This window comes from Lepisosteus oculatus, chromosome 3 (assembly GCF_040954835.1).
Source record: "Lepisosteus oculatus isolate fLepOcu1 chromosome 3, fLepOcu1.hap2, whole genome shotgun sequence".
NCBI lineage: Eukaryota > Metazoa > Chordata > Actinopteri > Semionotiformes > Lepisosteidae > Lepisosteus > Lepisosteus oculatus.
The window spans coordinates 14,085,522-14,107,016 of NC_090698.1; the positions used below are offsets into that span (position 1 = coordinate 14,085,522).

Here is a 21,495-nt window from a genome sequence, read left to right on the forward strand (position 1 = left end):
AAAAAGCTGAATGGAAATCTCGCCTCCTGGGGTTTATCCTGCTCATTTGGTATTCAATGCTCCCTTTTCTTTCCGAATGTTCAAGGCTGCTTGAGTTTCATTTGCCTTTGTACAAATTCAGACCTTTTGATCCAACTTAAGGAACGCCCTGTTTGTAAGAGTACTTCACAGGAGACGGAAACAAGATCATAAAGCATTTTACTGTCACGGGCCGCGTCAGAGGTGCGGCGCAGAGGTGGGGAACTCGCCCGGGCTCAGAGACTGGGAGAAACTTAGCAAGTCTCCAACTTGCCCAAGACTTATTTTTCTTACTACGGATATAATAAAGCTTATATTGTAGTTGTTTTTTTTTTTAATTCTTGTACTTGGGTTTATAACTTGACCCAGGTATCAAGGCGATTATAGTTTAATTTCTCTCGCCGACTTTGTTCCCAGATCAAAGGAAGTTTTATTTTTGTGGGAAAGGTCATCATATATTGGTTATTCGTGAAGTGAAATAAACGGTTAGATTCGTGCATCTGCACATATAAGCTTCGCATTATTATGTTTAGAACAACAACAACAACAACAACAACAACAACAATAAAAATAACAACAACAACAATAATAATAATAATAATAATAATAATAATAATATTGTTTAGTAGGAAAAATAGGCTAATGAATGGAAGCTAATTGTTCTGTCAGACTTCAGCATATTATCTCGATATCCTATGAACATGCAGGCGGAAGGGTTTTCAGTTCTCCTCCCCTTTTTTGCGGTACCCTCTCTGCTTGTTTTACACCACCTGTCCCGATTAGCGCGGCACCTCAATCCTGCGAGTTTACCTTTTACCTGGCCGAACACTGACAGGATTGAATTTTATATAGTAGTCCTTTTACTCCCGCTGTTTTGTGTCAATACTACACGCTTACATTTTAATAGCTATTTGTTTTTTATGATTCTCATCTCAAGTTAATTGCATAAATTAATAAAAAATAAATTGCATAATAAATAAAAATAGTATTTTTTTACTAAAAATATTACAGTTTAATTCTACAGTTTTCGAAGATCACGAATGTCATAATAATGTCACGGATTAAAAGTACAATGCTTTAATTCGGCAAAGAACTGATCAATGTCCGTAAAAAAAACCCAAATGACTAATTCCGTGAATCTTCCTTGCTGACTGATGTTCAACAGACAATACAGCATATCCACCTTCTTTAAACTGGAGTCCGGAGTCTTTCGGTTAAGTTTAATATTTTAAAAAATTCGGATTCAGTCCTCCTACTCTTAAGTTTATTTTGTGTTCCAACTCCGAGTTTAATTGCTCGATTAAACCAATTATTTTAGATAATGTGTAAAACTGAACGTCCTCCCTAGATCGCGACGATTAAGAAGCCGATCTCTAAAACGTTCTTATTCCCAGTATCTCTAGGATTTTAACACCAAAGAAATAAAGCATAGCCGTCTGTCTTCATGCTAAAAACCTGCAAACCTGCAAACATGCTAATACACCCCCTCAAAAAAAAGAAAAACACCGAAGAACGACAAGCATGCAGTTATTAAACACTTTTTAATATTCCCATTCTTAAAACTGTTAAACTTTCAACAGTGCTAGTCGAAGTTCCAAAAAGTTGACGCGCATTTGAAAAACGAGGATAACAACGCTAGAACATTAATCTTTTTGCTTTTTCGTTATTAATGCATAAATCGGTAGGCTCTTTCGGCTGGCGCCTATGTTCGTCTCCCCATGGGATTCGCGTCCCTAATGGCCGTCCGGTTGGCTTGCCTGTCTCAAGAATATCCCTAAGCAAACAGCAGGTTGAATATTGTAGGTGTTTATTATTAAAGTGTCCCCTTGCACAATAGCAGTCTGTGTCCCATTCGTTAAGCATGGGATACTCTTTGGAAATTCTAAGCAAAGTGTGACACGATGTTGGCTTCCAACATGATTCAGTCTGCATTCCAGAAAACCCCATTCTTGTCTCCATGGAAACGGTTATCTTAGTTGGAACGTCGTTTCCAAAGAGAAGGCAGTGTGAGTGCTAGGTGAGGGTTAATTGTTACTACCCTTTAGTGCTCAGCATAAATATAAACCAGTAAAAATAGCTGTTTATTTAAAATTAAACGAAGGGAGGGACGGGACTAGCTGAGTTAATTTTGGTGCCAACCCCCCCCCTAAAAAAACCCCACACAAAAACAAAAAATAAAAGGTTTAGCTCCTCGTTGTCATTTTGCTTGGTCCAGCGGAGTTGTTCTCTGGGAACGTAACACGGGCACTGGCTGTAATTCAAAACCAGTAGTTAAATAATGAAGAGTTGTTTTCTGCAAGACTTTCCCTTTCAGCACACATACGAGAGAACAAATAATAGTGTAGCGAAAAAGTTTTAAGTGTGTTAGGGATTTGCTGCGAGATGGCACCGGCTAACAAGTCGCAAAAAATAATTCTAAGGTTTTGTCTCAAGTGGAGGATTAATATTTACCAGGATTCATTTTAAAGACCGTTACCTACCCGCGGGAGTAAGTACCATTGCGTAATTTTACTATTTTACATGTTTTATTAAATTTACAATAAAGCACTCTGTTTAAAACGATTAAATGCATTTTAAATAAATGCGCAACTTTGAGCCATCATGCATGTAGAAATCGTTTGAATTAATTTTGCTTAAACGATGATAATAGACAGGTTGACCACATGTTGCCTGACAGGCTGACTGTGTCGTGTTTTATACTGAACGTGTTTCACCAGCTTTTCGAAATATACGACAACCCCATTGCAACTAAAGAAACAAAATAATTATTTTTGGAAAATACTACACATTCTCCTAGTGTCAAATAAGATGTTATTCACACTTCTTAAAAACAATGATTAACAATAACATTAATAATTTCCAAACACGTACAGTTCCACACTGAACAGGATTATGTTATGTGAAAGTTATGCTGTAAGATCGTTCTTCTTCTTAATGTACATTGACAACAGGTAAGCCTCGCTGAGATTCATACTTAGAAAACTCCAACAATTAAAACAATAGCGCATTATCGTATTATATGTACTAATTCAACGTTCATTAATTAAATAAAATATATATTTTTTATCTAAACAATACGTCCATCAGGCACTTGCACCAGAGTAGAAAGAATACAGACTCGAACCCACGCTCCCAGTAACTGGACTTGAGTATATTTCAAAAATCAAGTTAAAGGTAGATGTCTTTCAACAACAACAACAACAACAACAGCAAAACCAATAATAGTAATAATAATTCCTACCCGCTGCTGTCCTATGTATGAGAAATCACATAAATATGTTTATTGCATGCATAATACATCCATATTAGTTGCTTTAATCATTCTTACTGTGAAAACAAGAACTGCATATCGGACATTTAAAACAGTGTAATATTAATGGATTACATAAGAATGATTACATTCTGTCCTTAGTTAATTTTCTAAACTGCAAACACTGGCAACGTAGCAATATGACTGAAGGGCAAAATGTTTTTGAATTGACATTACTTTGCTATGTTTTGAATTTTGACACTATTCAAAATTGACAATATTCAAAGTTAAATATAAAACCGTTTTTTGATATATACATTTTCGTTACATTAATTTTCTAGATATATTTTAATTAATGAAATGCGAATCCGTTGCTTAATTAAAGGCATGATTAAGTATGACAGCGTTTAATTACAACACTTTGAAACTGGGGAATTACATATAGTCCATTGATAAAACATAGACGTTCACCTTCTTGTAAGTGGTAATTTCACAAGTCAAAATACTGGCTTCGTGTCGCTTTAAAACAAATACTGTATCAACATTGAGATAAGCATCATGCTCTTACTTGTATTACAATGCGCCACCCCGTGTAACAAAGAGGTAATACTAGTCTTGAACATTCCTATACCCTGTACTTAAATTGCCTTTAGTGTATATTCGTCAAACGTTTCCAAGCTGAGACTGGGTATTAAGAAGGTTGCCGGCTTCATTGAGGAAATCTCTGCCGACACCTGCGGAATGCTACAGTATATATATTTCTTCACGATTTTCACGATTTTCATGATGACATTTCAGTTTTTAAAGTTTTAAAGTTACTTACATACTTAAAACCATAACTGAAGCGTCATTCTTTAACTGTGGAAGTCCAGTCTTGCTTTGCTTGAATGGGACTACGTAACATCGCCGCATCTACTTCGTTAGCAGTGCATAACACGTTGGGGACAATAACACGTAGCAAAACACAAATACACTTGAACGTTACTGGATCATTGCTACCGAACGGCTGGTAAAGAAAGCCCTTAATCGGCTCTTAAATGTTTCAACGTGTCTTCAAACATTTTCACCTGACGTCTCTCTACCCGGAGTTATGCTTACGGCCTTTGGGTGAAACTAGTTTGTGTCGAGAAATTGTGTTGCTGTAATGTCATTTGCACCAATGCTAATAAAAGGGATGCATGTTGTTGTATTGTGCTGTGTAGTGTTTTTGTAGGCCTAATAACAGCGCTATGTTATTAGATTAAGGGGTTGTCAAACGTCTTGTTTCCTGCTTTCTACTAATGAACACGCTCACAGTCGCGCATTGAAGTGCTGCTAGAGCTCAAGAACCTGTACTTTAACCGCAGTTCTCGGAGTAAGAACGTTTCCTTGATATCCGAGCCCCAGTTGTGTAAATCTGCCGTTGACTTGTCAATCATGGCAGAAGGTCTTTAAACGTTAAGTCTTCGGGTGTGTGAAATCGTTACTTCAGTTGTTAAAACACAAAAGCATAAAAGGTTCATAACCGAAAAAAAGCTGTGCGCGTCCTTCGGGTATGTGGCTGGATTGTGCTGTCCTTAACGACGCCACAGTAAAAGTGCAAAAGAAACTAACAACACTTCCAAGATTTGTTTATGTTGTTATTCCAGAGGAACCCATATCTGACATATCATGTCTGATAGATATTCATCCGATTTTCACTCCAGGCAAGCGACGAAGCTCGTCAAGTATTGTCTGCACTTTCAGGATTCACAAGATCATTAACCACCGATTAGAAACGCATCACACTAGTGCACTACAAGAGCAGAGTTTAAAATAACTGACTACAAGTGACTTTATTTAAGATACAGGTTGTTTTCCTCAGATGATTTAGGTATTGGTTTTGGTATTTGAAAAGGCCATTAGATACTTTTAGAAAAAATAGAGCAATTATTGATGTATTCATCTAAGATACCAGTTGATAAACTACGCCCTCTTGTGGATACTTAAAATAACGTTGCTACCATTAATTTCATACAAATGTTATAATTCTTGTAACCGACGATACTCCATGTGATTTTCACAGTACTGTTTTGTCACCGATTTTATTTAGGTTTGTCACGCGACATTGATTTATAATTGTGACAGTGCATTCACTGTCACTGGCAAATAATATCCAACATTTTGGATGAAGGCTACAGTGGATCTAGCAAATAAAGTGATTCGGTTTCCTATTCAAATACTCTACCGTGAGAATGGTAAATTTCGATCCACCACGACACTTTCATAAAACCGCGTTTTGTTGACTCTGAGAAAGTATCGTCCTCATTGACAGAATTATGCTCCTGAGTCTGAAAGGTTATTATTCTCATATTTACAGTGGGTCAAGGATGAATAGTCCTTTTATACCTGAGCTTGTATTACATATAAAGAGAATGAAGAAAAGATGAGGTTCCATGTAAAAGATTCATTTTCAAAGTGCAGCCAGTACACATGCACTTCAGTGTATACAGAATATAAACAAGGGGTGAATGCTCAAGTTGGAGTATTATACTGCAGTATTGTATTAGGAAATTGTATTAGGAGTGGTGCTATATTAGCAAGACTGCTCCCCCTAATTTACAACAATGATCAAAATTCTGGTGCAGATACTGGTTAAGTTCGCACTTGATACCAGAATAAGAAGCTTGGTAAACACTGTAGATGCCCGCAGAATAAATTTAGAAGGATTTGGGCTTAATTCGAGACTGGGCAAACACTTGGCTGATGAAATTGAATGCAGACAAGTGCAGAGTGTTACATGTGAGTAGCAACAAAAAAGGATAGATGAAAGATGGGCAACACTGAGCCTGAAGAAGCTCCTTAAGAAAAAGAGGTGTTTACATTGATAGAATTTTCACATTCTAAATAAGGAAGAGAATCCATAAAAAAGGCAAACAGAGAGTTAGGATGTAAATGTAAAATTTAAATCAAGGGACATAAATATAAAATAATAAAACTGTACAGTGCACTCGTAAGACCTCATTTTATAAGTTCTGTACACATTGTGAATATTGGACACTTCCAAAAAAGGTATAGGGGCTCTAAAATCAATTCAGACAAGAGGTATCAGATAGACTAAAATAATACATCTACTTTGTATTTAATAGAGAAAACTACAAGGAGACCTGACTCAAGTATTCAAAATCCTCAAGGGCATTGACAAGGTTAAGCCACTGAATTGTTTTTCAGAATCATAAATGAAACATGGACCAGAGGATACAAGTGTAAACTACGGGGAAATGGTTATCATACCAAGAACACGAGACATTTCTTTACACAGAACATTGTGATGGTCTGGAGCATTTTTGAAGCCGATTCCCTAATTTCTTTCAAGTAATGCCTAGGCTCTCAGATCCTCTTCATCTCAAGCTACCAAATGATATAGGTGGGCTAAATGGTCTGCTTTAATTTTTAATGTTTCTTTATAATACATATGAAGTCTTCTAAAAAGATGTAAGGCTTTCCTGTTGACAAACACAGTACTCTTTTTATTAGAAAAATAAAAAAAACATTAGCTATTACCCATTTACAAAGAAAAACAATGTTGCAGCATACCCAGCAGAAGCAAAGCAAAAGATTAGATGTACAAGCCAGAAAGAGGAAAGAAATAGTTATTTTCTGGACACAATTACCTTTTATCAGGCTTCCTTTTGTTGACATTTCCACATTCGTGCAAGTACCAGAGGCAAACTAACCAATCACACAGTACTTTTACAGTGAGTTGCAGTTCTCAGATCAAACCCCAGTGGAGCAGAATTGGGGTCCACCCTTGCCATTCGCAGACACAGCAGCAAAGTAAACCATTCAGCAAGCAGCCCAGTCCAAAAGGACACACAAGAGAATGGGACAGAGATAGATGGACACTGGAATGAAGAGATGACTCTGGAAGGGCAGTGTAGAGGGTGCAGTGTTGTTATATTTATGTACTGGAGGCCCTTATTTTCAGTAACGACAGAGGGGTACAAGATCTGTGGTGGCCCTATTTTTCAAAACTACAGCTGCAGCGGCACCATTGATATTCATTGTGGAGTTGCTTGTGAACTTGTCTCACATGGTAAATGTTTCACTGATAAATCAGAGTTCCCATTACATTGCTATGGCCATTGACGGCTGTTTTTTCTCCCCTGACAGAGGCCCCAAGTATTCCCAGCATGGTCACATTTCCGTTTGACACCTGTGGATTCAGTCACACAACTTCCAAGGACAACACAGCAAAAAACAGTTTTTAGAAAACAAGTTTATTAGACAAATTATACACAGAAAGCTTTGCCACTTGTAACAGAGGCCCCAGTTTCTTCAGTTTGTATAATACACAACACATACAACAAAATAGGCCTATATTAAATACTGTACATTGTAATCAATTGAAATTACCAAATAATCCTTGTACGTCCTATGTATGAAAATTAAAAATGTTACAGGCTTGGCAAGTTTTGCATGCTCTTTTTTAGGAACTTGCATCCTTCCCCAAAATGGCCTTTCTGTGATAAGAAATGGGGTTGTCTTACACTGTAAGCAATGCTGAAAGATGAACTACAAAACCAGTGATGTTGCTACATGATGCTCGTTTTCAGAACAGAATTAGCATCAACATATAAAATATATATTTTAATAATGTTTCTTTATTTATGCTAAAGAAACTCAAAATGTTGGCTGTTTCCTACTGTCATTCGTTAGCCACAGCTTAATAAAGTAACATCTAATGCTTGCATCAGACACAGAAGTTGCTGCTTTCTACTTACCACATTTGCAAATAGTCTTAATATAACAAACTGAAAGCTCATTCTAAACAACTAACATTATTAAATAGTAGTACAGTGTTAGTGAAAAGTTTGGCTGCAGTTTTTTTTCAGTATTTTATATAGTTTTTTATACTGCACCTTAATGGCCTTTTTAACAATTGGCACTTTCAAAGTTAGATAACATTATTTAAACAACTAAAGAAATGAAATAGAAAGGCATTTAAAAACAGTTCCTAAAGTTTCTGTCACTTCTCTGTTTCAATGGCATGACACTTGGTTTAGGACAAGCAATTTAAAGCACAGAACGAGGGGGGTGTGTATGTGGTGGGGGAGTTTACAGCAGAAAATGGTCCTTTAAAAAGAAAACATATCCAATGTAGCCTTTGTGCTACAGTCTGGCAAATGCATTTCTAGTTGAACAAATAACATTCATTAACCCCCCAATTGAATTGAAAGTACAAAGAATGAAGCCTTCCAGGCTGGTGATACAAAGTAGAATCACATGAAAGCACTCAAATCTCAATTTTAGAATAAGGAAAACTTAAATTAATAGACAACTCCGCACACTGTGAATTGTTATTTTCGATCAGACACATTCCACTCACTAAAGCATAGTTATAAAAAAAGACAGAAATAGCCATAGCTGTAATTTATTTATTTGCTCTGGATGACTCTCTTAATTGAGGCTATACCTTTAAAATAACCAGCACTATACAGAAGAGAAAATATGCATTTAATAACATACAATCACCTATAGGTCAGAATGCACTGTTACAGTGCATAGTAGTGGTGGGCTGTAGTCTTATGGGCATTTTGATGGCTTGAGGCAGTCCTAAGTTAGACAGTAAGACCAGTTGCCTTGCCTGGAATGGGGGACATATGCGATAACTCTCGCTCTCTTGTATGGTTCGCCTTTGGTCCAGTGAGTTAACTGAGCAACAGCAGCATTTTGCAGTGCTGGCTGATGGAGAGGGAAAAAAAACCAACCACCTTGGGTTATTGCAGTTACAGGATTGCTAAAGATAGCCACTATTTAACCTTATTCTTATAAACAAAAGTTACATCCATGTTAGTCCATTATGTATGCATGTCGCTTCTTCAGAAGCCGTCTCAAATCAAAGCAACAGCGAAAGAGGAAAAAAAAATGCAACAAATACCCACCTCTTCCCTCAATGCAAAAGAAAACAAACCGAAAAGAAAGAAAAGCTATATATATAGAGAGAGAATTTGTTTTTGCTCTCCAGTGAATTATATGGAGGTTCCTCGATCAGGGTCGTTGCCAAAGCTGTACCCGGGAGAGGGCGTCTGTTGGTATGGGATAGTGGACATTGTCTTGATGGGGCTCCTGAAGAACCCCCCGTTTGGGGCCCTTTGCCTGAAGGGCCCAGTTCGGTGGTCCTGCACGCCCCCGAAGGCGAAGCCGGCTGCGGCCTTGGCCGACAGGCTGCGGCTCAGAGTCTGGATCTGCTCCGGGATGAAGGTGGTGGTGGTGATGTGCGTGTTGCGGAAGTCACTGATCTGCTCCAGCGCCTGACGCGTGGGCAGCGAGTCGATGTCCAGGGGCGTCAGGTCGATCGAGGAGGTGGAGAACTGCTTGTGGGGGCTCTCGTCCTCCGTGCAGAGGCTGTTCACTCGCCGGTGCAGGTGCTCCAGATCGATCTCCTTGTCGTCCTGCAGCGGGGGGGAGGGGGGAGGGAGAAGAGCACACTGAGCTGCAGTCAAGACACACTCAAGCACCAGTTTCAACAGGAGTACAGCCTCCTGCTTCGCGTGAAGCACAGCTGTATCTCGCACGTCAGGGTTGGAGCTGGCAAACGCTATCACGTCCTGCCATTGGGTGCTTATGCATTTCATTGACAATCACTAACTTGTACGAAATGGGATTTTGAGAAATTGCAATGGCAAGGATTAATTATTTAAAAAATCTTTCATTAGGTCTTATGTAATTGATCACTATCCTGCTTTGTTGTGAATTCCTTTGTTAATGTTGTTCATTTTTGTCATTTACAGGTAAATATGCAGCTTTTTTATTTCAAATACAGGCCATCAACTCATTTGAGACAAATCATGCATGAATTCCAAATAGATGTAATCAGATAAAAAAAATAAAAGGACATGCATTTTCTCGATTTGTCCTAGTACACATTGAAAGGAAATAGAACAGAGGTTTATTTGAAAAGGAGGGGGCAGGGGGCTTCATGCTTGTGTTCAGGAGATTGAAGAAAAAGGTGTTTGCTCAACATGTAGCCAGAATTTCTCCCTGCATGAATGAAATACAAAACTAGCCACAAAGGGAAGAGATAGGACTCGTACAACAATGATGCATAAAAACTAGGCTGTCTGAAATCTCTCAAACAGAGAGAGCGGGATTTGGTTTACTGCAGAGATTCTGCCCATCTGAGAGCTGTGCAGAGTGACGGAGATCTGCATGTTCCAGGAAGAGTTGAGTGAGGCTGCCAAGACAGAGTCATTGCGTCACTCCGGTTTGAAGGAACACAAGAGTCAGAAAGAAGAACGTGTCGTGAATCACACAAGAAAGGTGATCTACCACACAGTAGCTGGTAAAGTCCACGAAGCTATTAATTGAACAGGCTTGTTTCTTGACACTATATAGTTTATCCTGGGAATAATGATGTAATTAGATTTGGATAATTATAAGTAATATTTCAGTCACTTTTCTGTGGGTATTTACGTGATCAATACCACATGTGCCTGAGAGAGGACTCAGTGGAACATTTGCCTTTTTAAAATTATAAACCTCAGACAGGCCCTGAATGTTCCTCTCTTTTTAAGGTCTTAGGGATCAGATGGTCCATGCTCTGTAGGTATCCCAGTACTGTTCTAAACTGGTCAATCATAAAGGGTGTACTTTAACATTTATTAAAGTTGTTTTGGTCTCACCAATGATTATATGCTTACTTAGATATTTTCATCCAAAGTCTAAAGTCTGGAAACAGCCAATGTACAGAGGAATCAGGAATAGAAGGGTCATTGGCTGATGCACTAGGCTAATGGCTTAGAGTCCCTCAAGAGACAGCTGACAACTTTATTTGCATTTGCTCATTGTTAAAAAACAGTCATTTCTTCCTGCTACATCTTGTCTGAAATGTGCGGTTGTCACAGTGGTTGGACAGTTCTCATGCTGTGGTACTGCCAGGAGAACCAGCAGCGAGCAGAAGATTGAAGCAGCTCTACCAGCCCTTAGGCACCTCTGTAAGTTGAGGGGTTGCTTCAGTGTAGAGAACAAGTCTATGGACTCAAGTCTATACAACACCTGCAATGCTCAGGACATGTCCTGGGTTATAGATACACATTCTGACTCTTCCCTATGGATTCCAACAGGGTGGAATTGACTACATGGGCCAAATAGCCTCTTCTCATTTGTAACTTTCATATGTTCTTATGGAACAGCACAAAGATACTCTCTGTGTTTCCATCTAATCAAATATGGGTATTTATATTATTCCATTATACATGCACACAATATAATAATATTTGGCCAATTACAGCGCTACAGCAGACAGCATCGTGTTACTACTTCATGGCTAATTGTGATCAGTGACATGGTGATAATTCTGAATTATAGAATGAGCTAAATGGTTATCAATGGTTTTCCGCTGTACCACTGAGACTAGACAAAGAACTAACTCCCATCCCAACACTGAAGGTACTTCATTGTAAGATGCCTGTCTACCTCTGTCTGGAACTGTAGAAATAACTAATCATATATCTAAAATAATTTGAGAATAAATGTATTACTGCATTAAATTACTCATTGTAAGGTCCCCTTTTCTGTCACAATGTCCTGTGGTGGTAGTAGTTTAGTCAACATAAGCAAAAAGTAAATAACCCAAAGAGTAAATAACCCAAGAAATTATGACTCACAAGAAAGTCATAATTTGCTCAAGTAATACTTAAACTTATTGGTCCTGTTAGTGATCTGGAAACTTTCCCTTTGATTGGAGTCTCCAATTATAGGATTTGGACATAAAAACAGCCGTTAATGTATCTATTTTATATTACTGTATGTCACATGCATGGTCCCTGCCCTGCCACTAGCTCACGTTTTCACAAACAAGTCTATTTCAGCAGGATTTACTCTGCTTAAAAATTAACTGGAAAACAAATCATTACTAGCATATTAGTTTCAATATGACTGACAAGATGTAACTTCTGCATGTGCGGTATGAAAGTATGAATTTGATGACAGGAGTAATTATTTTTTTAAGGAAATCTGTGACCTGAATCACACATTAAACATCATGCAAAACTCGCCAAGCCAACTATCTGCATGTTCGGCAGAAACATATTAAACATGACAAAACACTAGATTTTTGTTTTAATGCTGGTAGGATAGATTTTACTTGTGGAGACCTTTCAAAAAAACATTTTCTGAAAAAAAAATGAATGCGGACATCCTGACTAAACAGAAATGAAGACACAGAAGAAAGTGTACTCTGCTCAAGTAATTTTAACTCTGACGTTCTAATGCTTTTGCTTGTTTGTGCAGCCCTACACACTCAAGAGCAGGTGGCAGCGAGGTGTATGTTTCGTATGGGGAAGTTCTATAAATGTCCCAGCCTTTCCTTTTTCCCTGGTAATCTGAAACTAAAGCTAACGGGCCGATGCTGTTTAGTCAGGGATGTCTCCTGAAGGTGCAAATGCAGCACTCTGGACACAGCACCAGCTGTTTTATAAATGTTACCTCAGGTAATAATCTGTTCTCTAAAACCAGACTAGACAACCCCTGTTGTTCATTTGACATTTTTATAGAGAAACTGGCTTGCAAACAGCTGAAGCCGATTTCTCAAATAACATTTAGCAAAATGCAGGAGTGTCCCTACGCTACCCTCTAGTGGCCTAAATCAGTTTTAACACTCCAGATCCAGCTCCTCCCTTATACTTCTGCACCAAAATTAATGACAACAGCTTTTACTTGTGAAATTTGCCAGATTGCCAGCTGTGGAGTAGTTAACTTAGTTTTCTCTCTGAGATCAGCTGTATTCCACAATTACGTCAGTGCAATATATAAAAAAAGCACTAATAGTTAAAGACGAGAAAGTGATAAAATGTTACAAAAATAAAAAAAAATATTGTGATAGACATTTTTACTTCTTGCATACTTCTTAGTTTTCTTGTATTTTACCCCACTTGTACCAACCAGGCCACTAGATATTTCTTTAAGATTTAGCTGAAATGAACGATTGTCCTCTCCTGCACGAGTGTCATTTTCTCACTATGAATATCACAATGAGATTTCGTACTACGAAAAACTAGCAGCTGGACTAAAGCACAACAGTGTTGATACTCTTCCTCCAATCCTGTCCATCAGTGTTGATACTCTTTCTTGACAAGTGTCCAGCAGTCATTGTTCTCTTCCTTGACTCCCGTCCAACAGTGTTCTTTGACTCTTGTCTGAAAAGTTGGTTCTCTTCTCTGACTCCTGTCCAAGAACATTAGTTTTCCTCCTTAACAGTGTTGGTTCTCTTCCTTGACTCCTGCCACAACACTGTTGGTACTCATTGACTCCCACTAAACAGCGTTGGTACTCTTCCTCGCCTAGTGTTTAACAGTGTTGGTTTTCTTTCTTGACTTTTATCCAACACTGTTGGTACTCTTCCTTGACTTCTGTCCGACATTTCTCGTACTCTTCCTTGACTCCTGGTCCAACAGTGTTACTTTTCCTGGTCTCCTGTACAAAAGTGTTGGTGTTGTACAAGAGCAGTGTGCAAAAATCTTTTAAAATCTCAGTATATTGAATGTTTCTTCCAAACACAGCATTGGATCTATATGATAAATAGGAATCATGCATGCAGATTATGAAAAATCTCTAAATGATTAAACAATGTTTTTTTCATGCATTTGAATTAAGACTTAAATGGCTTTGGCAGCATTATACATTAGATTTCATTAAAATTATTTAGGCAATATTTTTTTCCCAAGAGTGAACAGAAGGCAAACTGTGTAAACAGCCTTTATAGGCCTAGCATGACTCACAATAATATTTTTGTTGATGTGTCAATTACAGTTACAAAAGCATAAGATCAGCTCTGTGCTGTGGAATGAATTTCCAGGATACATTCGGTATTCTCTAATGAGAAAATCTCAATACTATTTTATCTTGACAATTCCTGAGCACTTTTTTTAAGAGTGTACCTTGTTCAGCTGATACCCTCTGTATGTTTATTTTAAGTAGTGTTGGAGACTGTAACATGTCAGCTCTGAAGCAGATGTGGGCCTCTTTCCCTTGCAGAGTACCATAACATCAGATTTTAACATAAAACCCATCAATAAAGCAAAGGCATAAGATTAAGTGGTGAAGCTCTTGAATTTTTGTCAGTGTAACTCGGGTCCTGGGGTATGCCACCTCAACGCTTCCTCAACAACAGTCATTTCACTACAGCCATGCCTGAACACACAGACTTTGCACTGATCATGAGGATTGGCCCCTCACGCATGATTTGTATGATATGTATACCATACACATGGTTTACGGATCATAAGCGCAGTCTTGCTCTTTGCAAGTCTTGCCTTATATAGTAGCTGGCTCTTTGGTGACCTAGCAGTGGTACAGTATACAGCCAGGGGTTAACCCAGCCAAAGAATCTTCCTTGTTGGACTGTGAATGTCAAAAACATAAACCCTTCTGACTTTGCTAGAGTCCCACCTGTGCCCATGTGCATGCTGATGTGCAGGCTGGATCCTTGCAAATTTCTGCAGTGTAAAGCCAGCAGGATTGGGATTAGTTTTGTCTTAACGAAGAGCGGTACAGGTGTGGTTTAAAGCACCTAACTGCAGCCTTGCTAAGTGAGAGTAACCCTCTTTCAGTGTTATAGTAGTATAATAATACTTTACTGCTGCATATACAGCAGAATGGACACTTTGTGTTAGAAGAAGCCTGGGTTCAATCCCTGCCAACAACTTAGCATGCTGGGATTCATTTTAGCACAACTGGCATCCTGGTTAGTAGGTCTGACGGCCAGCAGGCACTGTGTGGTTGGGTTAGAGGCTGAAGTAACTGAAGACAGCTCTCAAATATTCAAAGACAACCTTCCTAATGCTGGCAGGGATTTCCAGTTCCACTCAGTGTTTTTATGGCCTGTGGAAAAGATACAATACTGTCTTGCTGCTCAATGTATTTCTATAACATATTGCCACCAATGTTTATAGACATAGCTACAGGAGCATTAGAAATACATCAGACTGAGAAGTGCAAAAAAGCAAGCCTTTGAAAAATATTCAGAAACGTTCATCATGCAAGAACGAGATAATTGACCAGTGCTGCTGCTGAATGTTCTGAGTATACTGCCACAGTGGTGGTCTAGACCCATGACCCATTCAACAGCAATGGCAACAACAATCCACAGGTGAACAAAACAGGAAACTTGCAGATGCTGGGTGGACTGGTACAACAGGCAATTCTGTGGCAAGATGTAAAAGGCACAGGTTTGATTTTTCACATGTAGTATTTTTTCTTTTGACTACATTTGTTGCACGAAGTGATAAAGAAAAAAACAACCGTGTTCAGTCTGGATATTTTGGCTATTGTTTTGAGCAAATATCTAAAAAGGTGTTTATCAAACCTGAAAGATATCAAGCTCTGGGTATGTCTGCCACAACACTTTGGTATTGATGACTAGGATTTCTCAGAACCAGTGATCAAAAGATATTGCTCCTCTCTAGGATTGTATTTGTAACTATTTGTAATGAATTAATTTGTAACCTTTCTTATGTTGTTCACGATCAGAGAAGACAAACAGGGGCACTTGATTCAAGCATTCAAAATCCTCAAAAGCATTGACACATTTAACCCATTGGACTTCAGAGTTAACAGTGAAACACAAACCAGAAAACACGGTTGGAACCTATATATACGTACACTGAAAATTGAGAACAGGAGATGATTCTTTAAACAAAGGGGTTTGTGGGAGTCTGGAACATGTAATGCCACCATGGTCTGGAGGCTAATACTGTTGTACTTTTTAATGAAATACTGAATGAGATCCTCAAATCAATAAGCAACATAATGTCCTTTATGGGCTAGATGACCTCTCCTTTCTTGTGTTCCTATACAGTCAAGAGCAGTGTGGAACAATTAACCATGTTTCATTAATTATTTCAGATAGGTTTCTCAGCTTGTATCCCTTGTTTCTAGTCCTCTCAGCTGCAGAAACCTGCCACGGACAGCACCTTATTTACTTGATGATTAATGAGCAGGATCAATATAACCGTAAAGGTGCTGCTTGTATTAAAACACTGTTGCTGCTGATTGGGAGAGCATATTGAACAGTCATAAGATACTGATAATTCAAAGAGATGTAGATAACCCATTAGATTGTGTCTGTAAAAGATTGGAGTTTGTGTTACCTGCTGTAAGCTGCAACAGATATGCTGCACCTTCCAAGAGTAAACTGAGATCCAAAGCAAATGTGCAGTTTTATGAATTTTAAGCATGTATTTTTAAATTGGAATAGAAATGTCCTAATTATCTCAGAAAATGAGTGAGTCACGCAAGGAGCTTGTAAGTGTGAGAGAAAAGAGATTTTCCTATCTCCTGTTAAGGGGAAGACCACACAGAGGGAGTGAGAACAGAGGCACAGGTGTTCTGGTGAAAGCAGGACCTCAGAGAAGTGTGAGGGTGACAGCGTGCTCAGGGTGAGTGGCTGAGCAGGACAAGGGGAGAGGGAGGCTGTGGGTGTAAAGTATGCTACAGCAGTGGTTCACAACCCTGGTCACGGATGGTGTCCATATGTCTACTGCTTTTCATTCCAGCAGGGCTTTTAAATCCCCCCTGTTAACTGATCGGTTTTCTTGCCTAGCCATTTCTGCACCTGGGCCTTGATTTAAAAAACGTATTTTACAGGTTTGCTCCCTGAATTCTCTTTAAACAACTCTTTATAGGTTATCCATTTATAATGAGCACATACTGTAGTTTCAAACTGTCCCTCAGTGAGCATGATTTCTTTGTCCAGAGGTCACATTGGATACATTTAACAAAACACACCTGAAAGAGTGCTGAAACTCAGAAATCATACTGGGTTGATATCAATTACAAATCCCAATTAAGAACCCACAAGAACAAAAAGCAGAGGAGACTGGGCTCCCCGAAGACCAGGGCTGGAAACCCTCACACTGTAGTGCTCTCTGCTTTCACCTGCAGAAAACTCAAGACATCACAGCCGACACCTGTGCTGAGTGCAGGTTTGCAATGGTAGAGACAGAGGAGAACATGACGGAGATAGAAAGAGAAAGAGCAAGGCAGGGCAAGCAGAAGGACAGCCAGTCATCACAGTCATCTCTATCTCAGGAGCTGGATACCTTGGAGTGTCAGATGAAATAATGGCATTTTGCATTGTTCTCCCACGAGTGCTTTTATCAATTTCCTCAACACAGAGTACTTATCTATAAAACAAAAAGTGAATGAAATCTTTCACCTGGAATGTAAGGATGATAAAAATAGACATCTTGACACCAAAGACATACCCTCCCCACCACACACACACAACTTCAATTTAGAACGATGGTACTTCTGAAGCATTCATTACAGGTCACAGGTCATTATCATCATCATTATCATCATCTGCAATGATTCTTATCATCATATCTGTATTTGAATGTTTCCCACACTCCTTTTCTATTCCTAGAAATAGTGATGCTTTGAATTTAGCTTGTTTGTGTTAAAAGACAGTACATTCATTGGGGATGTTGTCCCGTCGTAACTAAACATTGTTTCTGGGCAAAACAAACCAACCAACATTGAGTATCGGCAGCCATGAAACCTAATTTCAGACTTCTCAAAAAATCAACACAAGAAAAGACTGAAATCCACAGCAGTACAGTTGGAGGGGATGTCCACGCATCAGAGTCCTAGACAATATACTTTTCTTTGAAAAATGGTTTTGGGACAGTGGATGATAATGAGATAAATATTCCCTTGTGCCTTTGATGCATTATATTTCTATGATACTGTGTCCTGGTAAAACAACAAATGGTCCTTAACAGCCGGAGCTCTGTTAATGCACAATAACAATAATCTTCATTCTGAATGCAGGACCACACAAACACAAGGGCCTTTCCTGGAAGATTTTGAAACATTGAAAACCAGTGGCAAAGCTTTGAATGCAATAATGAACGGTCAAGAAACAGGAGCCTGCTATTTCCCTGATTGGAGTAGGCCCTACTGCATAACAGGAGAGAGATTTATGAGATTGCATTAACTGTCATAGTTGAAAAAAAATTTAATTCCAAATGTTTTTCTTTTGGGCGGCATGGTAACGAAGTAGATACCATTGCTGCCTTGCAGCTTGGGTTCAATTCCTGGGTTGCTATTTGCTTGTATGTTCTCCTTATGTTTGTGTGGGTTTCCTCTCAGTGCTCCAGTTTCCTCCCGCAGTGCAAAGCCATACTGATAGGTTAATTGGCTTCTGGGAAAATTGGACCTGGTGTGAGTGTGTACATATCTGTGTCTGTGTCCATTTGCCCTGTGATGGACTACCATCTTGTCCAGTGTGTACTCTGCCTTGTGTCCATTGCTTGCCAGGATAGGCTCCAGCTCCCCTCTGCTGTATTGTATACAGTGGTTAGAAAATGGATTTATGTGTGATATTTAAAATGAAGCTGAAAATGGATTCTAATGTATGAAAACCTATTTCATTTTACACTAAAAAAAACACTCAACTACCAATAAGACTCACTCTTTTAGTAGTCTCATGTTCCATTTGTGATTATTATTATTTCACAGGGAGTTTGTAAGAAAGGACTCTCATCCTAAGAGGACAAGCTTGTTAAGTATAGGAAAATGGAAATGACTACCTGCGTGGTTGAGTTGCATGTTTTGAAGAAAAGTTTAAGGTATACCAATCTACCCACTTTACCAAACACTCCCTTTCTTGGCATGATAGCAGCTAATCTGATAGCAGAAAATGTTATGTGTATTTTTTTGACAAAATATTAGCAAAAACTGATTTCAGCTTCCATAATCTTCTCTGAAATGTGTGACCAGGCCAAACTCTTTTATATCCCTTTTATAACGCTTCTATATTTTAACTGACATCATCAATTAATTGCAGTTGTAATCATTAATCTTTTCATCTCAGGGCAGTAATTCTATTTTTGTAGCACTGATTGAACAAGAGGTGTGAGTGGAGTTGAAAAGGATTTATATAACAGTGTGTTAAATTAGTTATTAGACTAATAGTGGGCTGTGGCAGACTGGTTTCTTTTTAAAAAATCCTTCAATATTTCAGTGTGAGCAGGATTTCATTCAGGGGTAACTAACCAGAGCACTGACTTTATATGACATATTTCTGAACCAAGCGGTTCTTCAGAGTGAGACAATAAGCAGCACTTTGATGGCATTACGAGGTTTAAGCGTTAATGACCTATGTCAATAAGCTTTCAAGCTTGAGTAGAGGTGAAAAGCACAGGGCGTGAAGGACAAAGTCATAAACCTCAGAGATCTTTGCATTAAAACCATAACCTGTTCTAGCCCTTGCTGTTCTGGCTGCATTGTGCTAGTAGAGGGCCTGGTGTTTTTCATGTCGAGAGAGGACACAGTTGAGAACAAGTTAAAAGCCCGCGTCCTGAACCTAAATGAAAACTGCCCGTCTGTGTGGTGTCATATCCAGCTGTGGTCTCCCCCTGACTGGTTCATACCTGTTGGAGCATGTACAAGTAGAGTGCTGAGCCCAGTAGGTTTCTGCAGCAAACCATAGCCACTGCATGGATATGAATGTTTTTTAAAAGTATTTCCTCTCCTGTCTCCTTTTTTTTTGGACAATTTGGCTGACTTACAAAAAAAAGTAGGATGTAACTTTTGTTGGATACGGGGAAAAGAAATTTTAACTGCTCCAATGTCAACTTAGAATTTCATAGAGATGGGAACCTCTGTTTGTGTTTCAGAAATGTGTTGACTTGCATTGTGAGTGTTTCACAATTGCCTTGCAATTCGCGTTTCACTGACTCTGTGTCTTTGCATCCTGAAATGACAGAACTTCGCTCTCAGTAAAGGGAAAAAAACATGATAAAAAACTTAGGAAGACTCAGATTCATCCCCAAATAAAAACAGGATTATTAAATTAGAAAGTGTTTATAGAGTTACAACTTACATACTGTATTAGTGAGACCTCTAGTGTGATTTTGGCACTAGAGCGAAGGCATTGAGGTAATTTAATCTATAGTGTGAATTTGTAACTAAATTTGAATGAGTTGAGGCTAACACCTAATACGATGCAAGTGATAGAATTTCCAACATCCATGCTGTCGGGCCTCTGCACAATTTTTCATTTTTCATCAAACTTTAGAAAACACAAGGCATTACTTTTTTAATGCAATCCATTCCTTGGAGTCCTCATACACTGGTTTGAACAGTCTTGAATTTTACAGAAACAGCAAGTTCTGTCCACAGCAGGTAGGATTCCAAACAAGTTAAAAAGTGAATGGAATTTTTTAGTCTCTCATTATTTAGACGTGAGCCCATTCAATGAGAAAGCTGTTCTGATCACTGGGGAATTCAGAATCAGCTGTACAAAGGCCACTCTGTGACCAGAACCATCTCAGTACACATGACTAACAGAACAGGTGTTGTATGACACAGCTAAAACAGGGCTGTGGTAATAGATACTTTGGTACAATTTCTGTTTCAATAATGCAGTCATTTTTGGTTTTGATTTCCTAAAAACCTTTAAAAAGTTCGGTAGTAAGTGATAAAAATAGTAACTGCTCCTTTTGACCCGTAAATTGTTCACCTCTTTGACTTCCATTGTGCTACCTCTAAAACACGATGTTACCATTATTTCAGGTCTTTGGTCAAGCTGTTCACCTACCCATTTTATTCAAAACTATGAAAGATAAAAGCTTTTGAACTATGATGTGTGTGCTTTGAGCTCTGCAGGGCTACCTGGTCATGAATGGGGGTAATGACAAAGACTCTGTGGTGATCAAACCCACTTTGTACTGCTATTTGCCACAAAGTTGATTTTAACATTATGTTAAAATCGTATTTCAGCAATCTTCTGTCCTCTGATCTGGCTCACTCAGTCAGACCCATCAGCACTTTCTTTGTCGGCAAAAAAGGAATCCTTGAAACTCGACCTCAAAAAAGTCTTCAGTTCACAGTAAGGCAACTATGAACTGAAATTAAGATACTGTAATATCTTCTGACTTTAAAGGACACACATAGACAGTTTTCATGTAGTTTGTGATGTTTATATGATGCTGTGTCAAGCAATGTACCAATGGTGGAAATGGAGAAATGGACAATGAGGCACCTGCACACATAGTTCTGTACACAGAGTTATTTGGCCTGTTCATTATAAGCACATTCATGGTTCTTTTCTCACTTTTGCCTTGTGTGCATTCTACACTTCCATCTCCTGCTCTTACCACAACAGAAATTGAAAGCAAGGGGGATTTATGAGCTAATTCAGATGTGTATTGCATATTATCATACAGGCACTCTGCATCTGCATTTTGGCTACTGGCTTT

The 21,495-nt window shown here is 38.7% G+C and overlaps 1 protein-coding gene across 3 annotated transcripts in view; it reads right to left on the minus strand.

Annotated features, from left to right (window-relative positions):
- Positions 1-21,495, minus strand: part of grid2 (glutamate receptor, ionotropic, delta 2) — a 595,344-nt gene that overhangs the window by 55,678 nt on the left and 518,171 nt on the right. The window contains exons 16-17 of one of the 3 annotated variants that reach the window (XR_001477768.2): positions 17,329-17,412; positions 9,593-9,681 (exon numbers count right to left, since the gene is read on the minus strand). The exons of 1 other annotated variant lie outside the window; for it this stretch is intronic. Coding sequence is in view for 1 of the 2 variants with exons in the window: in XM_006627273.3 (XP_006627336.2) it covers positions 9,259-9,681 (423 nt within the window). In the remaining variant the exon portion in view is untranslated. Of the gene's footprint in view, positions 1-7,487; positions 9,682-17,328; positions 17,413-21,495 lie in introns of those variants that run through there. One more of the 3 variants, XM_006627273.3, reaches the window with a different exon arrangement.